This window comes from Alligator sinensis, unplaced genomic scaffold (genome assembly GCF_000455745.1).
Source record: "Alligator sinensis unplaced genomic scaffold, ASM45574v1 scaffold890_1, whole genome shotgun sequence".
NCBI lineage: Eukaryota > Metazoa > Chordata > Crocodylia > Alligatoridae > Alligator > Alligator sinensis.
In genome coordinates, this window is record NW_005842948.1 from 31,440 (window position 1) to 53,364 (window position 21,925).

The 21,925-nt window shown below is 44.6% G+C and overlaps 1 protein-coding gene across 3 annotated transcripts in view; it reads left to right on the top strand.

The window, feature by feature from the left end:
* The first annotated feature begins 27 nt into the window (after window positions 1-27).
* The window catches only part of SIVA1 (SIVA1 apoptosis inducing factor), a 23,781-nt gene continuing 1,883 nt past the window's right edge, over window positions 28-21,925 (top strand). Inside the window, exons 1-7 of one of the 3 annotated variants that reach the window (XR_003091940.1) lie at window positions 28-720; window positions 1,200-1,290; window positions 1,727-1,818; window positions 2,192-2,348; window positions 2,667-2,853; window positions 5,179-5,249; window positions 6,169-6,256. Coding sequence is in view for 1 of the 3 variants with exons in the window: in XM_014526072.2 (XP_014381558.2) it covers window positions 663-720; window positions 1,200-1,290; window positions 1,727-1,818; window positions 2,192-2,348; window positions 2,667-2,724 (456 nt within the window). In the remaining 2 variants the exon portion in view is untranslated. Of the gene's footprint in view, window positions 721-1,199; window positions 1,291-1,726; window positions 1,819-2,191; window positions 2,349-2,666; window positions 2,909-5,178; window positions 5,250-6,168; window positions 6,265-21,925 lie in introns of those variants that run through there. The other 2 variants (XR_003091939.1, XM_014526072.2) reach the window with 2 other exon arrangements.

The following is a 21,925-nucleotide window of genomic DNA, read 5'->3' on the forward strand; positions in this document are numbered from 1 at the left end:
CCGCCCGGCCTGCGACCGCAGTGAGTGACCCGGAGCCGCGCTCTTGCGAGAGGCGGGACCCGGCATCCCGCCTTCCCCGTGGGCGTGGGGCTGCCTTGGAGGGAGCCCCGTCATTAACATCCGAGAAAGAAGTGGGGCTGGACGGGAGCTGAGCTGAGCTGAGGCAGGGACGCCCCCGCCAGGGACGTGGGTTTTCCGGAAAACCTTAAATTGGGAAATTTTCCTAAGTAGAGCCGGATCTGATTTAGCACCTTTATTTGCTTTGCGTTTAATAAACAAAGCTAAAACAGGACCCCCCGCCCCCCACGTTAATTTTATGCCCGGATAGCCACAAGTATTTGAACTCAGAGATTTGATTAGGGGGAAAAAATTAAAAACAGCACACTTAATGTAGTTTTTGTTTGTGTTTGAAAATATATATCTGTGTGTGTGTGTGTGTGTGTGTGTATTCAAACAGGTGTTAATGCTGTACTCAAAGTTTTATGTGGAAAGAAGTTATTAGTTTATTGGAATAGTTATAAAGCCAGTACACAACAGCATGTACATCCCGTATATTGTTTTTTTTCCCCCTTTAATTTAAACAAAGGCACTGAAAACTGCTGACATGCTTACGAGGTGTCAGCGCTTTGTGATGGTTTCAAGCTTGTTTTTAAAATCATAAAATGACGAGGGGAAAAATGCAGCTGTATCAGGTTGAGACGATCTACTCGTACGTGATGTGTAAGTGCCTGACTGAGATGTTCAGGGCAGGTGTATAATTTTTATGTCTTTAAAACTCCTTGAAACATAGAAACTATAGTTACGTTGGTACGCTGCTTCTGATACTGCTTCTGACACTAGTTTTAGCACACCCGCAGAACTGTGCGTGATGTGCCGTGCTTTGGCTTTGATTTAACCTGCACAGCCAATTAGGTGAATTCATAACTTGGTTTTTGGGTTTGGATGATTCTGAGAGTGTGTTCACCCTCCCGTTTACAAATTGGTAAAACATATATGTGCTCTCTCCCACACTTCCTAGGGATAATCACCTAAAAAACATTAATTGCAACTTTGAAACTGCCAAGCTTGCATAATCTTGTTTTGGCATCCATTCATTGTTACTATTGAATTTTATGAAACGATGAATTTTTAGAAATGGAAAATTTCCCATGGAAAAATAAAGTACCGGAAAATTTTCCACCCCACATTTCTGTCCCCAGCCAAACCACCCTCTACCAATCCATCATCAAATCTTCATAAACCTTCTGTCAGCCCTGATGCGACACAGATCAAACAGCTTGGCCTGCACAGGTAAAGTGGGGGAGCTGCAGCAGCCAACATCCTGCTCCTGTGAAATGTTATCAATAGACGCTTAAGAGGTCGCAGGTAGGGCCATGTCCCCGCTGCAAAGGGAGGCAAAATTCCCTCTGAGAGCCCTCCCTGTCCTGCCCCTGGGGTGGTGTCTGTGCAGGGCTTCATTGGCCAGCACCAAGCTGATGCTGTCAGAGAGGCCACACAGCTCTTATTTTTAGCTGAAACTTGATGGGTTTGAGGTCAAGTTTTGCCCTGTCAGAATTAGTGGTTAGGATGGGGTCCAGGGCTGCTGCGGACTGCTGTGCAGGGCTGCTGGGGGCCGGGGCTGCTGCTGTCCTTTGCTTCACAACTAGGATTCCCTATTGCTCTGCACCATGTGGGTGCCCCAAGCTGCAAGCTACCACACACTGCACCATGTCACCCTGTGCCCTAGGCATGAAGCAGAAGCCAGAAGAGAAGAAAGCCTGGAGATGCTGCTGCTGCTGCTGCTGCTGCAGCTGGAGCATCAGAGGGCAGAGCAACCAGGTGGGACTATGGAGGCTGCAAATTAATAACTTCTTATGGGTTGCATGCTGCCCCCAGGCTGTCAGTTGGACAGCCCTGAGTTAGGATTAGCTGGCGAAATAGGGATACCAAACAGATAAGTAGACTGGGTGTTGCTGCCACAAAATAGTTTGCCTTTCTTCATTTAATCTTAAAAACATGGGATGCATCTAGTGCCTGGAATGGTAGATGTTAGCTATCACACTTTCAGTTTTGTGCTTACTTAACTATAATAATATTGACTGCAGGTAAATAGGTTCCTATGGATCTTGGAGGGCTCTAGATGTTATTTGTTCAAATTTTCTGTTCTGGCGTTAATAATAATAATAAAGTATTGTTTTTGTCTCCCAAATAGCCCCACCCATGGGAGTTTCCAAAGCCTGTTCCTCGTGCGTACGGACCGTAGACATCAAAGAAGTTTGCACGCAGTGTGATCACTTGATATGTCAGCATTGCAGCAAACTCTGCAGTTGCTGTAACACTGTCATTTGTTCCATGTGTTGCACCATTGAGTAAGTGCTTCGTGATGGTTTCAAGCTTGCTTTTAGAATCATAATTTTATAAGGGGGAAAAATGCAGCTGCATCAGATTGAGACAGTCTGCTCGTATATGATGTGTAAGTGCCTGACTGAGATGTTCAGGGCAGCACCCTCCCCCCCCCCCCACTCCCAGAGCATGTATATAAATGCCTGATGGGAGCCTGGTAATTTCTGTGGGGTCTCTTGCTTTCAGTAGCTGTTGAAGAGAGAAGGGAATCGTTTTCTTTTCTTTTCTTTTAAATACTGTACAAGAAATAGGGGATGCTCAACTGACTTCTTTTTTTCTTCTAGTTACAGTGATGTTGGTGATCAAGTTCTCTGCAGTGGTTGCTCAATGTTTGAAGTCTAAATTTTAATGATCTGCCAGTACCTCTTTGCGACTAAGATGTCTCTATAAATTCTATGAAGAATCATCTTTTTATAGCTGAATGACTAGCACTTCTAGTGGATGGAGTTAACAATGAGGTTGATGTGTATTGTATGTTTATATTGTATTTTTATACCATAGCTAAATAAACTTTTTTTATATTTTGATGAGACTTTTGAAGTATTGCCTTGGTTATTTTAGCTAAACTACAGTTAACCTCAAAGGCCGTTTTAGGTTTCCTTGTCCCAGACCAGTGATTCTAAACCAGGTGCCATGAGATCCTGCCATGCTAATTCCCCAGCTCCTACAAGGAAGTAAGCATAGTAAGAGATACATTAATCGTGTGAATTGAGTGGCTTCCAATTTATGAGAGTTATGGAGGGAAGCCTCAGGTCCAAGGAGGCTGAGAACCATTGCTCTGGACTGACATGCTTTTTGAGGCAATGATTTTTTTTCCAGTACTGCAACAGAAATGTAGACTACACATCCAGTGCTTTGAATTCTTATCATGAGTTGCTCATGTTGGGAGTACAGGTTTCTATTCTGAACTGTAAACCAGTGTATTTGTATAGTGACTTTTCCATGGGATTATATTTCTTGTTCTAGATGCACAATCTTGTACCTGTTGAGGTGGCTGGGTTTCTAATTATTTTGTAGAATCATAACACAGAAGAATACTTAGCCTAGGTCATGTAATGCAAAGTGCAGAAGGGAAATTATATTTGTGAGTGAATGTTTACAAATTCTGGATGGCAGTTTGAATCTTTCTGTGGTTTCTTGCAGCGCGCTCCAAAAAAAACCCCAAACCCTGCATGCATGAGATCAGCTTTTAATTATAAGTGCTTCTGGCCTCTGGCCTAAAAGTATCAGATGAGAGTTTTGGTGCACTTCCCGTAACTAAGCAGCTGTTTGTGAAATTGTTTCTAAATATGAAGCTTGTTATCTGCCTGTATCATAAATTGAATATTCTCAGAAGGAAAGGCAAAGGCAACAGTTTTCTAAAATGTTAAAAGAACTACCATATGTACTCAAATCCAAGATGAGGTCCCCCCCCACCTCCATTTTAACATTTAACCTGCCTTGTACTGGAATCGAAGGTATCAGGGAGACAGGCAGCTGCTGTAGCTACCCATTCTGCCAACTCTAGACCCTGCTAGAGCTGGAGAGCAAGTGGCTGGGGCAGGCAGAGACAGGAAAAGGGGCAGGTAATGGGTGGGGAGCATGTGCCAAGGGATGCAGACATTGGGGGTGGGCAGTCAAGGGTCAGGCTACTTGAGTTCCCTACTGCCTGCCACTGCTTTCCCCAGTGCAGCCGAAGGAGGGGGAACAAATTTATGATAACTAGGGACCAACCGAATTTGGGGTGGCTGCCCCCCGATTTCATGGTTCAAGCGCAGTGCCAGGTACCATTTTCACAGCAGTACGTGCATGCATGGCCATCTGTCAGTCTCTGGGGAGGGGTGGAACTTCTGGAGCCCCATAACCAGTCAGAGGCATGGTGGGGCACTGCGCTCACCACAAAAATCTGCCCCCTCCTCCCTCCCCCAGGTGTCAGGACACCAGGACTTTCTGTCCTCGTCTGTTTTTGCAGTTCTTTCTTTTTAAACTCCCTGCTCGCTGCTGATTTTGTGCCTTTTCATGGTCCCTGATCCTTTTTGCAGGGACTGGGCTTTATGCAGGGACCAACTGAATTCACAATTTCCATGAAAATCGCGAATTCGGTAAGTCCCTAAAGATGACCCTCGAATAATTAAATTCTATACGTAGGAACATTGTAACAACATTAGAAGTTATCCCCAATTCTGTAAGTGGAAAATCTTAAATGTAGGGAATTACAAGGGGGTTAGTAAATTTAGTGAGCATAAGGTACTATCTCCACCCTTCTTATTGTACCTGTTTGCCCCATCGCTTCTAGTCAAGTAGTGCACATGCTATACTATGGAATAGAACGAGACCATCCATTCCTCGCACGCAAAAAAACAGTCTTCAAAGCACTCTTGTTCATTGCCACCTTGCTTGTGTTAAGATAGCATCTGCAGATCCTGTATTGTTTTATATACAGTACAAATATATAGGCATTCCCTCTACCAGGCAAATTTCAGTTTTAAATAAACAAGGCTGCCAAAAGTGAAGGTCACAAGGTGGCCATGACAAACAGACTTGCATGTAACTTGGCAAAGTCAAATGTGGGCTGCCTCAAAACTAAATGAAAGATTGCCTCATATTACTGTTAGAGTTGGATATTTCAAAGTGGCAAGTGTGTTTTAACTATTCACGTCTAAGGGGTGTGCAGGTAGCTGGTCTGAATATAAATGTCTGTGTAAGACTTACTTGTCAAAAAGGCTTTCTTAAGAATATCTGCAGTGGGTAGTTGTATAAAGCATGTCCTTTACTACTGAAGTGCATCTGAAATAAATCATGTGCTGTTCTATGTAGCTTAACAAGAGGAAAAATTACATGAAATGCAATTAAAGAACACAAGCTGCAGGCGCTTCAGTGACAGATGGGTATGGGATGACATTTTTCTTTTCCTTTTAACCCCAATATAACTAATTCAGGACACTTAAGGTTCTCTTGCTTCACAAAAACCTGCCTTGGGTCACTCATTCAACGCATCGTTATTGTAGCTTGCCACTTGCTCGCTATTGTATGCGTATCGCTATTGTATGCAGCCTACTGTGCTGCATTCTTGGATTCAGAGCACTGTAGACAGGACTCAATAATCAATTATAATCAGCTCCCAAAGTATAGGTGACACTGAAACTAGTTAAGCAGTCCAGTTGTATTAAAAGTGCTGTCAAGGAGCATTTATGCTTATTCTACTGCAGTGTTCAACCTTCAGCCCATGGCCCAGATCTTGTCGTTTGGCCTGTGATGCTCCCCATGGGCTGGATGACATGTTCCAATGCTGGCTTCTGTAGGCACATAGGGTTCCTCTGTGGGGTGGATCTGGCATACAGGCTCACTCTGTGGTCCGGGCTGGCATGCAGGGCTAGGCCAGTGTGCCAAATCACGCTTGCGGACTGACCCTGCACACAGGATCTGGCCTGTAGGCTGGCCCTTTGCCACTCACTCAGCCTGTAGCACCAGATAGGTTGAGCATCACTGTCCTATGGTATTAACTATCTTACTAAAATTAGTGGGTAAGTCAGAGTGATGGAGGAACTATAGTGTATATGGAATGTCTCTAGGTCCTGTAAAATTCCTATGGCTAGAATAGCTTAAACAAAAATTTATCCTGAGGTTGAAAAGCCACTTTTAGTGAACAGTGCTGATGTTTTAAATATGAAATTATAGAAGGGAATTTGGAGAACAATTTTAAAAACTGACATTTCATTTCAAGCTTTGAACAGTGGCCTTCAATGAAGGCCCTTTGTGCAAACTGCAACCTCTAAATATATGTCTGCTTTTTCTCTTCCTTTTTAGGTAACTGACTGACTGAAAATACTGATTTCCTTCCAGGCTCCTGAAGAGAGTATGCAGGCTGTTTGCAAACAAAGTGTATTTCAGAATTGCTGACAGGTATATTTTGGGCTCATAAGAGCAACATTTTATTTCCCATGAGGCTATGGTTTAGGAGCTTATTTGGATTTCATGGCTCAGAATCCTTAGTCATTTTGTAGCCCAGAGGTGGGCTATTATTTGGGCCCAGGGGGTCCATATAGGGAGTTCTGATGAGCTGTTGTGGGGTGGGTCAGCACCCTTCCTGACCACCCTCCCTCCCCCCCCACCCCCCCAGCAATAACTCACCAAAACTTCCTATGTGGGGTAGGGAGCCATGTTTGGGAGCTGGATGAGTGATCTGCTCCCTGCACACTCCTGTCTTGTGAGGGGGTGGTGGAAAAGCGGGGGCTGTGTGTGTGTATGGGGTAGGGGGGACTGCCTGGGCGATAGGTGTTGTGGGGGCAGGGGGCATGTGCAGCAGAGCTCAACCAGACGATGCTGTCTGCCACGCTCCACATGGGGCTGAGCCCTACCAGCTCCCACCCAGGGCAGTCTGTGCTGCACTCCCATCCAGGCTCGCCACCCTGCCCTGGCCAGCGCGCACAGCTTACCAGGCTCTGCTTCCAGTGCGGCAGCTCCCCTTACCTCCAGTGGCGTCTCCTTCTCCTGCTGCACCATTTCAGGTAAAGGGGGAAGCATCAGCTGGACAGGTCCTGCCCTATAGGGTCCATGGGGCTCTGGCTCCAGCTACTAGCTGCCTTCAACCCACTCTGCCTGTCCACGGGTAGCAGCTCATCATGCCGGGTGGGCAGAGCAGGTGGACGGAGCCTGGTGTGCTGGGGCAGGAGCTGCCTAGCTGTGGCTTCCCCTACTGGCCTGAAGCAATACAGCAGGGGCAGGAGTAGGAGGAACCACTCCTGGAGGTGAGGAGATTTGAGCATCACCACCAGAAACTGCACGCTGGCCTGGGGGCTGGCAGGCCTGGGCAGGAGTGCACTACTGGCTGCCCTGGCAGAGCTTGGCCCCATGTGGAGCGCTGCAGGGGCAGCTGTGGGCTGGATCCAACCAACTGGCGGGCACCTCCTGTGGGTTGGATCCAATCAACTGGTAGATTGTATTTTGCCCACCCCTGTTCTAGCCTGTCCGTTTAAAAAGGGCTTGCCCTGTAGGTAGGGGGCCATCATAGACGACAGTCCAGTTGTCCTCTGTCCTCTATTGATACAATACCCGACGCCTTTCTATCCTCTATTTTTCTCTTGAAGAGAAAAATTGAAGACAGAAAGGCATCAGGTTTCATATCGATAGAGGACAGAGTAGCAGAAAGCTGGAATGTCCTCTATGCTGGCCACCCTACCTGTAGGACAGAGACCATATACAAGGAATGGAGGATTGAAAGAGTGAGTGGAAACTCAGAAAGAAAATGCTTGCTTGTCTGTGGCAGGAGTGGAGGTAGAATAGTGGAATCAACAGCAAAAGAAATGGCATAAAAGACTTGATTCTTAAGAAACAGCATTTAAAAGGCACCTGACCTTTTTTGTTCTTTAGTCATCCAGAATGAAGATATGAAAGCACTCCTTTGGTGTATGTGTTGCATAACCCAGGGCTATCCAACTTAGACTTCATAGACACAAGGGCTGGAAGGGACCTCGGAAGATCATCGAGTCCAGCCCCCCGCCCAAAGGGCAGGAAGTCAGCTGGGATCATAGGATCCCAGCAAGATAAGCATCCAGTTTCATCTTGAAGGTGTTCAATGAAGGCGCTTGAACCACCTCCGGTGGCAGGCTGTTCCAGACCTTGGGGGCTCGGACAGTAAAGAAGTTCTTCCTTATGTCCAGCCTGAAATGATCTTGAAGTAGTTTGTGACCATTCGACCTCGTCATCCCTTGGGGCGCTCTGGTGAACAAACGTTCCCCCAGATGCTGGTGGTCACCCCTGATAAACTTGTAGGTGGCCATCAGATCACCCCTGAGCCTGCGCTTTTCCAGGCTAAAGAGCCCCAGGGCTCTCAGCCTGTCATCATAGGGTCTACTTCCCTGACCTCTGATCATGCGCGTGGCTCTTCTCTGGACTCTCTCAAGCTTCTCCACATCCTTTTTGAATTGTGGAGCCCAAAACTGGACACAGTACTCCAGCTGCGGCCTCACTAAGGCCGAGTACAGGGGGAGAATGACGTCCCGGGATTTGCTTGAGAAGCATCTATGGATGCAAGCCAGCATTTTGGTCGCTAACGACTCTTTGATTTAGAGTTTGGTGGAGATAGAGTAATATATCCTCCTCCTGAGTCCTGACTAGGCCTCTCAATCTGGTCACCTCTCCCCTCAAAGGACTGGGAGTGGATACTGGCAACTCCCTACTACAGGGAAACAAGCAGATTATTCTCCATCTTGCCTTTGTGAAGAAACTGCTAAAGTCCTGTTGTGGAAGGGGTGGTCCACAATTATCTTACTGAGGAGGGCTTCCCTCCATCAATTACTAAATTTTCCACATGCTGTAGCTTAGTATTTATATATGTAACCTAGCTATTAATTTACTTATTTCTTTTTTTTTTCCTTTACCAACATGGTGTGATCATTTTCTAACATATGCAGGCATTTCCATGCTGCAACTACAAGTCATTATGAACCCCGCCCCCCATGTGTTTTGCAAATACTGTCAAATTTAATAGATTCATAGAGTCGGAAGGTACCTCAGTGGGCCATCCAGTCTGACCCCCTGCCCCTGGCAGGCAAGAAGAGAGTCACCAACCCTGGGGTCATGTAATCCCAGCCAGGTGCCTGTCCAGTCTCCTCTTGAAGACCCCCAAGAATGGGGCGAGCACCACCTCCCTTGGGAGCCCATTCCAGACCTTGGCCACTCTAACTGTGAAGAAGTTCTTCCTAATGTCTAGTCTAAATCTGATCTCTGCTATGAAGTCAAGATATATGACATCAATCTCGTCTCCCTTGTCCAGGTGATAGGTCACCTGGTCGTAGAAGGAAATGAGATTGGTCAAGCAAGACCTACCCGCAACAAACCCGTGCTGGCTATCCCTTAAGATGTTGGCGTCGGCCAGTCCATTAAGGATGGCCTCTTTAATAAACTTTTCTAAGATCTTCCCCGGGATAGAAGTCAGGCTGATGGGCCTATAGTTAGCCGGATCCACTTTCCTCCCTTTCTTGAAGATAGGCACCAGATTGGCCTTCTTCCAGTCTTCGGGCACTACACCAGAGCGCCAAAGATCCGTGCTAGAGGCTGGGCTATGATGCTCGCCAGCTCCTTGAGTACCCTGGGGTGAAGATTGTCAGGGCCAGCTGACTTATCACCAGCCGCTAGGCTGCATGTGGTGCAGGCTACAGGCCATGGGGGTGACCCCCCTCCAGAATCCTCTATACTGTGCCAGCCAAGTAGGTAGAGCATGGACTCCTGGGTGCTCTCCCACTGCATGGCAGCAGGAAAGGTAACTGCTGAGGCCCATGGGCTGCCAGTTGGATGCAGGCACCACAGCCTTATTTTCATTGCCAGAGTGGGGAGCTGGGGTGGGAACTTTCTCAGCCCTCAGTTGAACAATGGGAAGAGGATGTTTTAGATCTTGGACAGTTTCCCCCTCCCCTTGGCAATTCAGAACAGGAAAAGTTGTCCATCAGAATTTTTGTCTTAGTTTCTCTAATGCTTATTGTCAGTTCTTCATTCATCACAGGTAAGAAAGGCCACAAACACACTTTCTCCTCTTTGGGTCATTCTTTTATAGTGTGATGTGATGTCCTGTGGCTCCTTCAATGAGGTCATTCATGGAGTGGCATGTGGTCTGTTTCTGAAATGCTTACAGAACTATAGCAAGTGATATTTGTATGCATCTTATTAAAGCAATGGAAAATTGCCTTCATTTTATTGCATTCAGCTGCACTTTAGGTTTTTATCATTTCACCAATGGTGCCCTAAAAGCTACCCAGTGAATTATCATCATTGTATGCAACATTCTGACCTTCTAAAGAGCTTTTTCCTCATTAAATCCAAACAAATATACCCGCTTTTCTGACATTTTGCTGAATTAAGAGAGCAATGGACATTTGAGTGGTATTACAGGAAGCCAAAGTCTGATATGCTCAAAATGAAACAAATTCTTCAGCATCTATGCTGTATTGTAGGCCAAGTGAGGCTTCCCGTCAGCTGAAGCTGTTAAACCCTACACTAACAAGGTATCCAGCATGGTCAACTACTTTGTTTTTAGCAGTTACAACCTGTATCAGAACTGAGCACCAACAGCTGTGAATAATTATCTTACTTCATTGAAAAGTTAACATACATTTAGGAAACCTGCTCAGATGGCACAGATCCATTCTGTTTCTATCCAGTGTAGTATGTTCATTCATCTATCCAGTAGTTCCTGACACCCTGAGGGAATCTCAATTCAAGATGCAACTTTTCCCTATGTTCTTGTAAAATGGAGTAATGAAAAAACTGGTACCACACCTGTCTGAAAGACTTGAAATTTCATTTACAAAAAGAATCTGTGCTGAACAGGTTTGGAGAGAAGGTAGCTAAAAGCCCATTTCAGATTAATCTAATTAAAGCTGCTGGTCTAGGTTTGGACTGTGGCACAATTTGGACTCTGGCCAGGAACAGGCTTAGTGGCCTGGGATCTCCTCCTGCCAGCGGACAGAGAGCAGATATCCTTTCTCACCCTTCTGGACCTGTTTGCAGTGTTTGATGCTGCTGTCTCTGAGATATTCCTGTCACACGTGAGAGAGGTGGCAGGGGTGTTAAATATGGTGTTTAAAGTGGTTAACATCTTCTGTGGAAGGTTGCACACAGCAATAAGACATTGTACATCCAGTTCTAGATCCCTCAGCTATAGACTAGAGTCCTACAAGGATCGGTTGATGCAGTCTCTAAGTGAACTGGTCTGACAACATGAACTCAGCACTGAACAGATGATACACAGCTATCTGTCCTTCAACAAAAACAACCAAGCTACCACCCTCATAATGGCTGTACGATTGGATGAGGAAAGTTAAATTTAAGAGCAATTTACTGACACTAAGCTCTTACACAGCAGTGTCCGCGAGTAACACTTTCTAACGTTGTGTGATCTTGGTGCACATCTTTGCTAATCCTCAGCTGTTCCAGGGCAGTATGATCTAGCTGTGATGAATCTGTCATTGTTCAGAAAACCCCAAATAGTACAGAATGGTTATAATTTGTCTCTTGAGCAACACAAGCTACCTCAAGCATATCAATCCTGCCCTTTCCTCTGTACCCTGATTTTCCATGGAATATTAAACAACAATCAAGGTTTCAGACCTTAACTTCCAGGTATTCTGTGGGTCCCAGCCCAAGGTATCTTAAGGACCAGCTGTGGCTCTGGCATGAAGTTGGGGACCAAACAGTTTTGCTCGTCTGGCACAATGGAACTCTACTCTGGGTTAAAATTATCTGTGCAAAGAGCAAACTTCCTCAGGGGCCAGTCCAAGTCTAAAATCAACTTCCCTAAAAACTAAGGACCATAGCAAGCCTTACTACTCTAATTGAAGTGCAAAGGATGTTTCTTTGACTTTGTACTAAGTTCAGGCAGCATATATGTTAAATTAAAAATCAAATCAAACCCATCCAAAACGATGCTCATTTCACATGCATCTATTCCTGGGGGAGGGTGTGAGGGAGCAGTTTGTAACAGATGTTAGTCGTGCCACTTAAAGCACTGCTGGAAGGCTCTGAGATATTACCATGATGAGTGTGGTATAAGAGCCTACACACAACAGAACAAGTATTCAGATGGTGAAGAAATGGGGCTAAAGATCCTGATAAAGTATAATCCTTTCCTGGCAGCTGGGTGGGCTGCAATTGAGTTAGCTAATTTTGCAAAAAGCTATGAGAGGGCAGGTTTCCTGTAGGTTACAGATGTAACAAGATAATTGCCTGAGACCCTTGAATTCCACTGCTTGCTAACCTTGTTCCAAGGCACTCTCTGTTGGCTTCCAGCTACATTTTGTCCCACTGAGTTAAATTTGCACCATTCTCGTAGAAACAAAGTGCATGACTAAAAATAAAGGAGAATTATGGTTTGGGAGGCCTGCTTCTTGTCCGTGAGCCTCAGCCTCAACCTACAGTAAACAAAGGATATTTGGAAAACAAGGGTCTAAAATGAAATGCTGACATTTGTGTTTTCTGTGAAAGGCAGTTAATCCATTCCTCTACAGCCGTGGTGCTCATCCTCTAGTCTGTGTAGCAGTCATCTGCCCACAGGGCTCCCCATGGGTCCAGAAATGTGATGGCAGGGGAATGGTGGCAACAATAATTACTGCTCCCCTGCTGCCAAATTTCCAAGCCCAGCTGATGTGGCCTTGAGTGCTAAATCATTGGTCCATAGTGGGCCTGGTGTGTGAGGTCACTTTGCAGCTAGATCCGGCACACAGGGTTAAGCCAGCGTGTGGGATCAGGCCCATAGAATGGCCTCCACCACACATCTGACTTCTAGGACCAGAAGGATGAGCATCACTGCTCTGATGTGTGGGAAGCTGAGGATGGTGGGAGGGGAGAGAATACGTGTTATCCACTTGCTGGTCTCATGCTTGAGGGACAGGAATTACAGCCCTTAAAGGCTCTTCTGTGACCTATACCATTGTGGTGGGGGGTCCTTTTGGCAAGGTAAGCCCTGCAGCCTTTCTGAGTGCCATTCTGATGCTGCTCTCCTGATCCATCTCCTGCTCTGCTCTCTGCTCCCTGCCCTCACTGTCACTGTTCTTTAGTCCCTAATCTACCATGTGCCACATACAGAGGTGGCCTGTACCAGTTGTGGCATATGTGCTGCAAGTTGGCCACCACTGTTCTATACCGTGGGAATTGGAGGCAGTTCCTGCTAGAGAAATGTTCAGCAGAATTGCATTGGCAAGGTGTGGGGCAAAAGCAAAGACTTCCATGAAGCCGGCCTTTTTAGGATTTCATCGGATGCTTGTGAATTACAGGCGACCCCTTTGTCCTCTTTGGCCTTTCCTACTGCAGGATGGAAATGGCTTGTCAAGCTCTGAGTCAGTGCAAACCATATGGGCACAAGGGGAGCAATCAGATGTTTGATCTGGTTATAGCCTTGTTCAAATTTCCCTAAAATATTTCATTAAGTTTACAGATCAAAGTAACACTTTGGAGAATATGTTGGGGGGGGGTGTTAATTTTGTTTTGTTCTGTTTTGTAATGTTGTAGCAAATTGGTTGTCTTACTTTAGATGATTATGAGGATAGTCAAAAGGTTTTAGAGAATCTTAACATGGCTGTTTGGATAAGAAGTAGAAGATCCTTAAATCGGTTGCCTATGGTGCTTATAGATAGTTAACTTGCTTTTGATTTCAAGCTAAACTTTCACATTACCAACATTGTGCTGGTTTAAGTAACCTAACCAATCAGATTTTTTTCTAGATTTTTAAAATATTTTAAAATTGATGAAACTACTGTCCGTCATTTTTGTAACTTCTTCTGTATTGCATAGAAATCCTTATCTCTAAAGTGACTCCAATGTTATACCATAAAAGAGGATACACAGTCCTGCAGTTTCTATATTTTAAAATTGTTTGTATTGCCAGTGCCTGCAATGTTAAAACAAGTCTTGTAATATTAGTTTTTTGTGGGGGAGAGGGGGTGTTTTGTTTTAAAGTCTAGTTTCTGGAATCAAGTGGCCATGTTAGAGAATCAACTTCCACTTTTTGAACAGGAAGATACTGACTCTCTTGATTAAAAACAAAAGCTTGAAGAAATCGGCCTCAAAGACTCTAAAACTAGGAGGTAAATTAAGAGGTTGGGATTAATTTTAATAAAATAGAAATAAAAATTAATCTGATGGTTTGGCGGCCTAACTCCTGATGTTTTTAATGCTAACTCTGGAGTTTGGGAATACTGATTTTAAATGTATCGTATTTGTTCTTTATAACTATCGCCCCTGGTCCTTCTCAATTTTACCTAGTTTCAAATTTAAAATGGTGGCAAAGTTATTATACAGTGCTTAAAAATGTACACAGCAGTGATACTTCCTTTCGATTTAAGCTTTGTGCATATTTTTCCTCCTATTATCTCTTTCTCAGAATACCATTGCAGGTAGTAGGCTCAATGTTGTATAGCAACATTAAAATTAACGGAGCTATGCTATATGAGAATCTGGCCTACAATGTGTTAATGGAACAAACTTTTTACGTGACACATTAAACATTCAAATACACCTGTTAATGTATCATACATAAATAGATATTTCAGCAGCATTTGGTCGCAAGGATAATCTTAATTCTAATTTCCCTGTAATTTTCTTGGACCTACATAATGATTTTCATAGACTATGTAACAATTTAGGCCTGGCTCCTGAAATGTGTTCTATATAGCAGTGGTTCCCAACCTTTTTAGACTGCGGACCAGCAAACTACGAACTGGAAGTGACTGGCATGCTGCGGACCGGCAGCCAACCCTTTTTTATACTCAGTATAAAAAAGGGTTGGCTGCCGGTCTGCAGCATGCCAGTCACTTCCTGACTTTCAGTCCGGCAGCCAAATCTTCACGGCCCGGTACTGAGCCGCAGCCCGGGGGTTGGGAACCTCTGCTATATAGGTAACACTCGCACAGAGGACCACACTGACATGCGCTTCATGGAGGCACACAGATTCATTTGCACTAATCAGGCGTCTAGGCTATTAATTTAAAAAGGAGAGAAAATGAGTTTTTGCTCTCTGCCTGAATTGAAATGCTTAAAGACCAATAGTCATGGTATTAAAAGTAGTTTCACACTATAGCCACAGGGTGGCATCACTATGTAACTTTGGCACAAGTGCTTAATATTGTTCTCTGTTTTTCTAGTCTCTTGACAGCTGTTAATTCATAATTGGACCAGCAGTTTTAGTTTGCAAAAAACATTTTTTCATAAAACTTGCAATAAGACCAATAGAAACCTTTCTATGATTAAAGAAAAAAAAAAGAAATCAACGGGGAGTCGTTTAGCTGATATTACCCCGTGGTATATAGCAGGCAGCCTGAAATTGCAACTGATGCATTGATTTTTCTTGTCTAAACGGAGAACAGTAGAAAGTAAACGAGGAGCATATATACTAAAAAGTAAATTGGATTTTTTTATAATCAGTTTCTATGGTCTCAAGGGCCATGGTCTTCTCCATGCAACATATATTTAAATTAACATTGTCACTTGCATCATACTTTAGTTATGTTTCGTCAAAAAAAAATTTCTTGAGTTAATTTGTTTTGTGTTATCTTGTCTGAAGTAACTGTCTGTGTTACTGATGTGATTGATAAGGCAGTGGCATAAGTTTTGAGGGAGAAATTTTCAAGTGCCTAAGTGATTTAGGCGGCATACAAAAAACTAGAACTCTTGGTTCCAAAATGATACTTTGTATTAGACCAACGAAAGTCACAAGAAAAATGTCCTTCTGCAAGCTTTTGGGATCAAAGTCCCTTCATCAGGCTCTGGGGAAAGTATAGATGGTACAAGATGGTAAAAAGTCCCCATAGGTAGGAAACAAACTTCATTTTTGCACAGAGGGAGCTGAAGATGGAAGGCTGTCCCTCTGGGTCCATGAGTGTCTTTGCGAGCTGTGTTGAGTAGCTCTTTGATGTGTAGATCAGGTACAATTCCTTCCCTGGAGGTGTCAGATGGCAGGCAGGGAGGTAAAAAAACTTCCTCGTTGTTCTGCAATGAGGTTTAAAATCCAAACTTCTGCAATGAAGTTTAAAAGTGATTTAGGAGCACTTTCCACTGAATTTCAGTGGGAATCCCCTGGGGTGTTTTTGCAGATCCCATTTTGAACTTCTAAAATCTAAAACTTAAAATTGTCAGAGCCAAGTAAAAAAAATACAGGGTATGAATAAAGGACTTTATATGACAGTGCTGGGTACTGTAGCTCAATCCAGATGGAAAAATGAGCAAGTGTTTAGCTTGACTCACATTAACTTTTCTATTAACTTTAATGGGACCACTCTGAGATTTAACTTTAAACACATCCATATGTCTTTTGCTAGATTGAGATAGAGAGCATGGCATTTTGCAGGATCATTAGTTTATTATGACAATTGGATGTGAATGAAGTAACTCATTCAAAGATTTGCTTTTATCTTTCTCAGGCCAAGCTGGTTCCAACCTAGGAGCTTGTTGTTCCCAATCATTCTTACCCTGAGTAATACCTTAGTACAGGAACAATTTGATTGATTGTTTAGACCTCCTTTTTCATGACACCAAGATAGTTTAAGGCCACAATTTAGATTCAACAGTATCTCAACACAATAAGAAACCATCTTGGAAGCCCCATTTCAGTAACCCAACACTTAATTCATGTTGGATTAATCGTATAAGGAATGAATGCAAAAGAAAAATGCTTTTCCAAGTGCAAAGGTCACAATCTACGTTCAACTGTGACGGTTCTACTTTGTATGAGATGGTTGTTTCAAAAAAGAATCTGGTAGCTTGACTTTTTCTTTCAGCTCTGCATTCCACTTTCTTCCTAATTATTCAGTTTAAGGATGTCCTGTAAAAGCCACCTTTGAAAATGAGGGTATGTGCACACACACTAGTTACCAGGAGATAAAAGAAGGCAGGTTTTTACCATAGATTCATAGATTGTAAGACCAGAAAGGACCTTAGAAGATCATCTGGTCCAGCCCCCTGCACCAAGCAGGAAAGATAACTGGGGGTCAGGTGACCCCAGCAAGGTGACTGTCTAGTCTCGTTTTGAAGATTTCCAGGGTAGGTGATTGCACCACCTCTGGAGGGAGCTTATTTCACAGTCTGGACATCCTGACTGTGAAGAAGTTTTTCCTAATGTTGAGCCTGAATTGATCTTCCAGGAGTTTGTGGCCATTACTCCTGGTTTTCCCTTCAGGTGCCCTGGTGAACATTTGCCCTCCAAGCCCTTGATGTACTCCCCTAGTGTAGCGGTAAGTGGCTACCAGGTCCCTTCTCAGCCTTCTTTTCAGGCTAATGAGTCCCAGATCCCTCAGACTTTCCTCATATGGCTTGCCGTGTAAGACTCTGATCATACAGGTGGCTCTTCTTGGGACTCTCAAGCTTGTCCATGTCCTTGTTAAAGTATGGTGCCCAGAACTGGATGCAGTACTCCAGCTGCGGTCTCACCAGTGCCAAGTAGAGTGGAAGAATCACCTCCTTGGTTTTGCTGGAGATGCATCGATTGATGCATGCCAGAGTATTATTTGCCCTACTAGCTACAACATCGCAGTGTCGGCTTATATTCATACTGTGGTCTGTTATTACCCCCAGGTCCCTTTCAGTTGTGGTGCTAGTCAGTTTGGTGCCACCAAGCCTGCAGGTGTGTTGGGGATTGCTCGTCCCAAGGCGGAGACTTTACATTTCTCAATGTTGAACTTCATCAGGTTCCAACCCGCCCAACTTGTTAGCCTGTCTAGATCTGCCTGTATCTGTAGCCTATCTTCAAGCATGACCACACTCCTCCATAATTTGGTGTTATCCGCAAACTTGACCAGTGAACTCTTCACCCCCACATCCAAATCGTTAATAAGGATGTTGAAAAGTACTGGACCAAGCACCAACCCCTGCTGGACACTGCTGCCCATTTCTTGCCAGGATGACACGGATCCGTTCACTACGACTCTTTGGGTCCTATCCTGCAGCTAGTTTCTCACCCACCTGACTGTCTCAGAGTTAAGCCCACAATCCTCCAATTTCCTTCAAAGACATTGTGGGATATTAGATCAAAGGCCTTTTGGAAGTCTAGGTATACAATGTCAACCTGCTCTTTCATGTCCAGGTGGCGAGTTACCTGGTCATAGAAGGAGATGAGGTTAGTAAGGACCTGCCCACAATGAAGCCATGCTGGCTGACATTCAGAAACCTTACCTTCTGCAAGCTTATCGCAGACAGACTCCTTGATGAACTTTTCTAGGATTTTCCCTAGGATGGAAGTCAGGCTGATTGGCCTATAGTTACCTGGGTCCTTCCTCCTGCCCTGGTGGATGGGCACAACACTGGCCCTCTTCCAGTCCTCAAGGACTTCTCCAGAGCACCATGAGTTGTGGAAGAGTTTCACCAGGGGTTCTGCAATGACTCCAGCCAGCTCCTTCAGCACTCACGGATGAAGATCATCTGGTCGTGCTGACTTGTATATGTCTAATTTCTCAAACCTCAGCTGATTCATGGGAATTGATGGAGTGCATACACTTAACCACTAAAGAACTGTAATGAAGCGGGAGTACCAAGGTACTTAGATGAAAGTGATCTTTCATCTATTGAGAGGTAAGAGCCTTCACTTCACTATCACAGTACAGCTGGCACACAGTGATTCCATATCTCCTTATTACCTCAGGGTAACTAGTGGCCATGTACATACCCACAGTACATTTCTTTCCAGTTCTTGCATAACTTTATGAGGAAATCCATTCAGATTTATTATTGGCAAGCTTTTCATAGAAGCTCAGCAACTCAACATTGCTCAGAGACAAAGAGTCTAGTTGAGGCCTGCTTCATGGGGTGCAGACAGAAGTGACAATTTAACCTAATCTGGCCACAGAAAGCAGTTTATAGTTGTGACCAAACACAAGTACACTGCTGCAGACAGTTTAAAAAGTAGTCAATCAGATGAAAAGTTGCAGGAAGGGAGGTTTAAATTGGATATTAGGAAAAACTTTCTCACTAGAAGGGTGGTGAAGCACTGGAACAGGTTACCCAGAGAGGTGGTGGGATCTCCATCCTTGGAGGTTTTTAGGACCTGGCTTGATAAAGTCTTGGGTGGAATGATCTAGTTGGGGATGGTCCTGCTTTGAGCAGGGTGTTGGGCTAGATGACCTCCTGAGGTCCCGTCCAACCCTAGTTTTCTATGGGTCTATGAAAATCCAACCCCCTCATTGCATGAGGTATCCCATAAAGATGTTTCAGAATGTAGCATCTTTTGTAACTTGTGTCTGCAGAGCTTCCAGCCTGTCCCTGTTTTCAAAACGGAAGGGGGGAAAGGGAGCAGAGGGAGTTCAGTCTGGGGGGTTTTCAGCCCCCCCCTGGAGTGTGGAACAGGTGTGGGGGGGGGGGGGGGCTCCAATTCACCCACCCTACCCTTCAGCACCAGCTCCGAAGCCCCAAGAATGAGCTCCCTCTGCTGCCTTTCTCTCCTCCCACGCTGAAAACAGAGCGCCCTGGCCATTGCTGTGGGAACCTGGCTGCAGGATCCCAGCTGCAGCTAGATTCGTCTGCTCCTGCAACCAAGAGTGAACTTCAGCTTTGTCTGGGGTAATGTTGTGACTCAGGACGCTTTGCAGAATGAGCACCCAACATAACAAAATATTTCAAATACACAAACAGTGTCCTGTGTGTCAAGTGGACTTGTGCAACTTCCCTGAAACATCAGTACTACTGTTGTAAGGCAGCAGTGACAGCATTGGTTTTGTCTGTCAAAACCTGAGCTCAGTCTAATGTAGCTGTGATCTTCTGTATGATCCCTCCATTTGCAAAACGGCTGGCTCAGTGCCCCTCATCTCCCTCTCTCCTGGGTTTCGGAGGAGGTGCTGACTGCCCTGCGCTATGTGCCTCTGAGAGGTGATAACCCCGTACAAGCTGGGGGAGGGGGGGGCCTATCTCGTGTACGACCACTGTTGTTTTCAACCATTTTTTCCTGTTGTAGATATGCCCAACCTTATTTTCATGAAGTGATAGTTTGGGGGAGCTGAAGCCAGGGTGGGTGAGGTTTTTTGCCATCAGGCTCTAACAGTGCTGGCCTTCTGTTTTCAGTTTCCGGTGGAAGAAAAGATCAGCCGGTGATAATTCTTGCTTCGCTGGTGCTGTTTTGTAATTTAAGTAGTTTGTTTAAATGACAAGACAGCACCAGTAGTAAATGGATCAGTCTGGTTGTGTGGCTTCTTGGAGTGGGCATTTTCTTATTTTAGTCCTTTTACTAGTTCCTTGGATTGGGCACAACCGAGAGTAGCAATGATGGCTGCTTACAGACATGAAAGAACAAAACAGCACTCTACTTTCAGCACAGCGCATGCCCAGAAGAGGCACTGCATTCGTTTGACCTGGCTCACCCAACATCTGTACAGATCATGTACTTTAGTGGGGCTTTTTGGTGCTTTTATCTAATAGCTAACTGTATCAGCTATTAGATAAAAGCGCCAAAAAGCACTGCTGAAGTGCCCAATCTACACAGATGCTGGGGAGCCAGGTCAAAGTAACACAATTCCCCTTCCAGTAAAGCACTGTTTTGGGTTTTTTTTCACATCTGTCAGTGGCCAATACGTGTGTTTCAATGCAAACTGCTTAAACATCTCTATTAAACTGCAGGCAATTGTCAGTCGTTACTGCTTCAGGTATACCTGCTTGAGTGAAAAAGGATTTGATGCACACAATCATCTATTTAGCCATAGTACTTTCTAGTAAGGCTGTCCAAGGGGTGTGAGGATAATCACAGTTACAAAGTCTTTTCCTCTAGTCAGCTTAAACAACCTATGCCTACTTCGCTCTAGGGGTTCACTTTTTCCTGTGTCCCTGTGAGGGCCTTTAGATAGGGGGTAAAAAGGGCAGTTTCCCTAGGCCACAACTGGAGGCTGTTGAATCGCCCCTGTCTCATACAGGGTACGCCCCTTGTAGTAGAGCGTTGCCGCAAGATTTGCCCACTCTCTACAAAAGCCCACCTGTCTTCTGGCCCCCACCATGGACTCTTTTGCTTGACTTGATCTGTGTTTTAAGAATATACAATAAGCCTCATTGTCGTCGTTTCTTCAAAGCCAATATAAGTTATTTCTAGTCCTAATTTTTAAATGACTTTTTACCATGTATTTCTGTTATACTTGTGGAATCACTATCCTCGCGCCCCAGGGTGGGTACTCGAGGGATGGGGTGGGGTGTGTGGGGCTGCGTCCGCCTTAGGTTGTACATCACACGACTTGTCAACGCGGCTCCTGGCTGTGACTGGCAAGGGCTGGGCGGGTGAGCGGTGGCAGCACTAACCCCGTGGACTCTGAAGCTGAGCTGAGAGGGTGGTAAGCTGAAAGAGCTCACTTCACACACACTTCACAGTCGAGGGGTGCACCCCGCAGCTCTGCCCCTGGCTCCGTCCTTGTTGATACCTTAAATAAATTCCCACCTGGAGTAAGAGCTCTCTCTTCAAATGATAGCATATCCCCTTGACCTCGGTTCATCTCAACCAACTTCCTTAATTGCTTTCTGCAGAATCTCATCCTCAGCAGTAGCTCTGGTAATGACAGTCCACATATATATGTTGAGGCTGGATTTGTAATCGAATGAATAAATCATTCAGTAGATTAAATTACATACATTTAGCTTCAACCATGCTTTAAACATATGTTGCAACCATCAGATTACTTCCAGGTTTGTGTTCGTGTTTCAGGTCACATATACATAGTTGAAAAGAATCTATATGCTCTGAAAATGTTTGCCAGGCCCCTTTTAGGCAATGGCAATATGTTTATAACAATTTTAGCTAATACTTCTCATAAACAGTCATGAAATGTTTTATACCCCTATATTAAGATTAAAGCCACCTTCTTTGAATGTACTGGCATTTAGCTTTTGTTAATAGCCAGGATGTATTGTCTCTGTTGTAGTAAGAAGACTCTGCCAATACCCTCCTATGTGGGGTCCATGAACAACTTGGTTTTTTACACTTACTGGCATAATACCTTAGGGCTGGGGCCTTCTTTAATTAAGAGTGTCTTAAATTCTTAAGATTTTCATTTGGCACTTTTGTATAATAGTACTCTTAGATATTCTGGCAGCTAGAGAAGGCTAGCACAAATTTCCC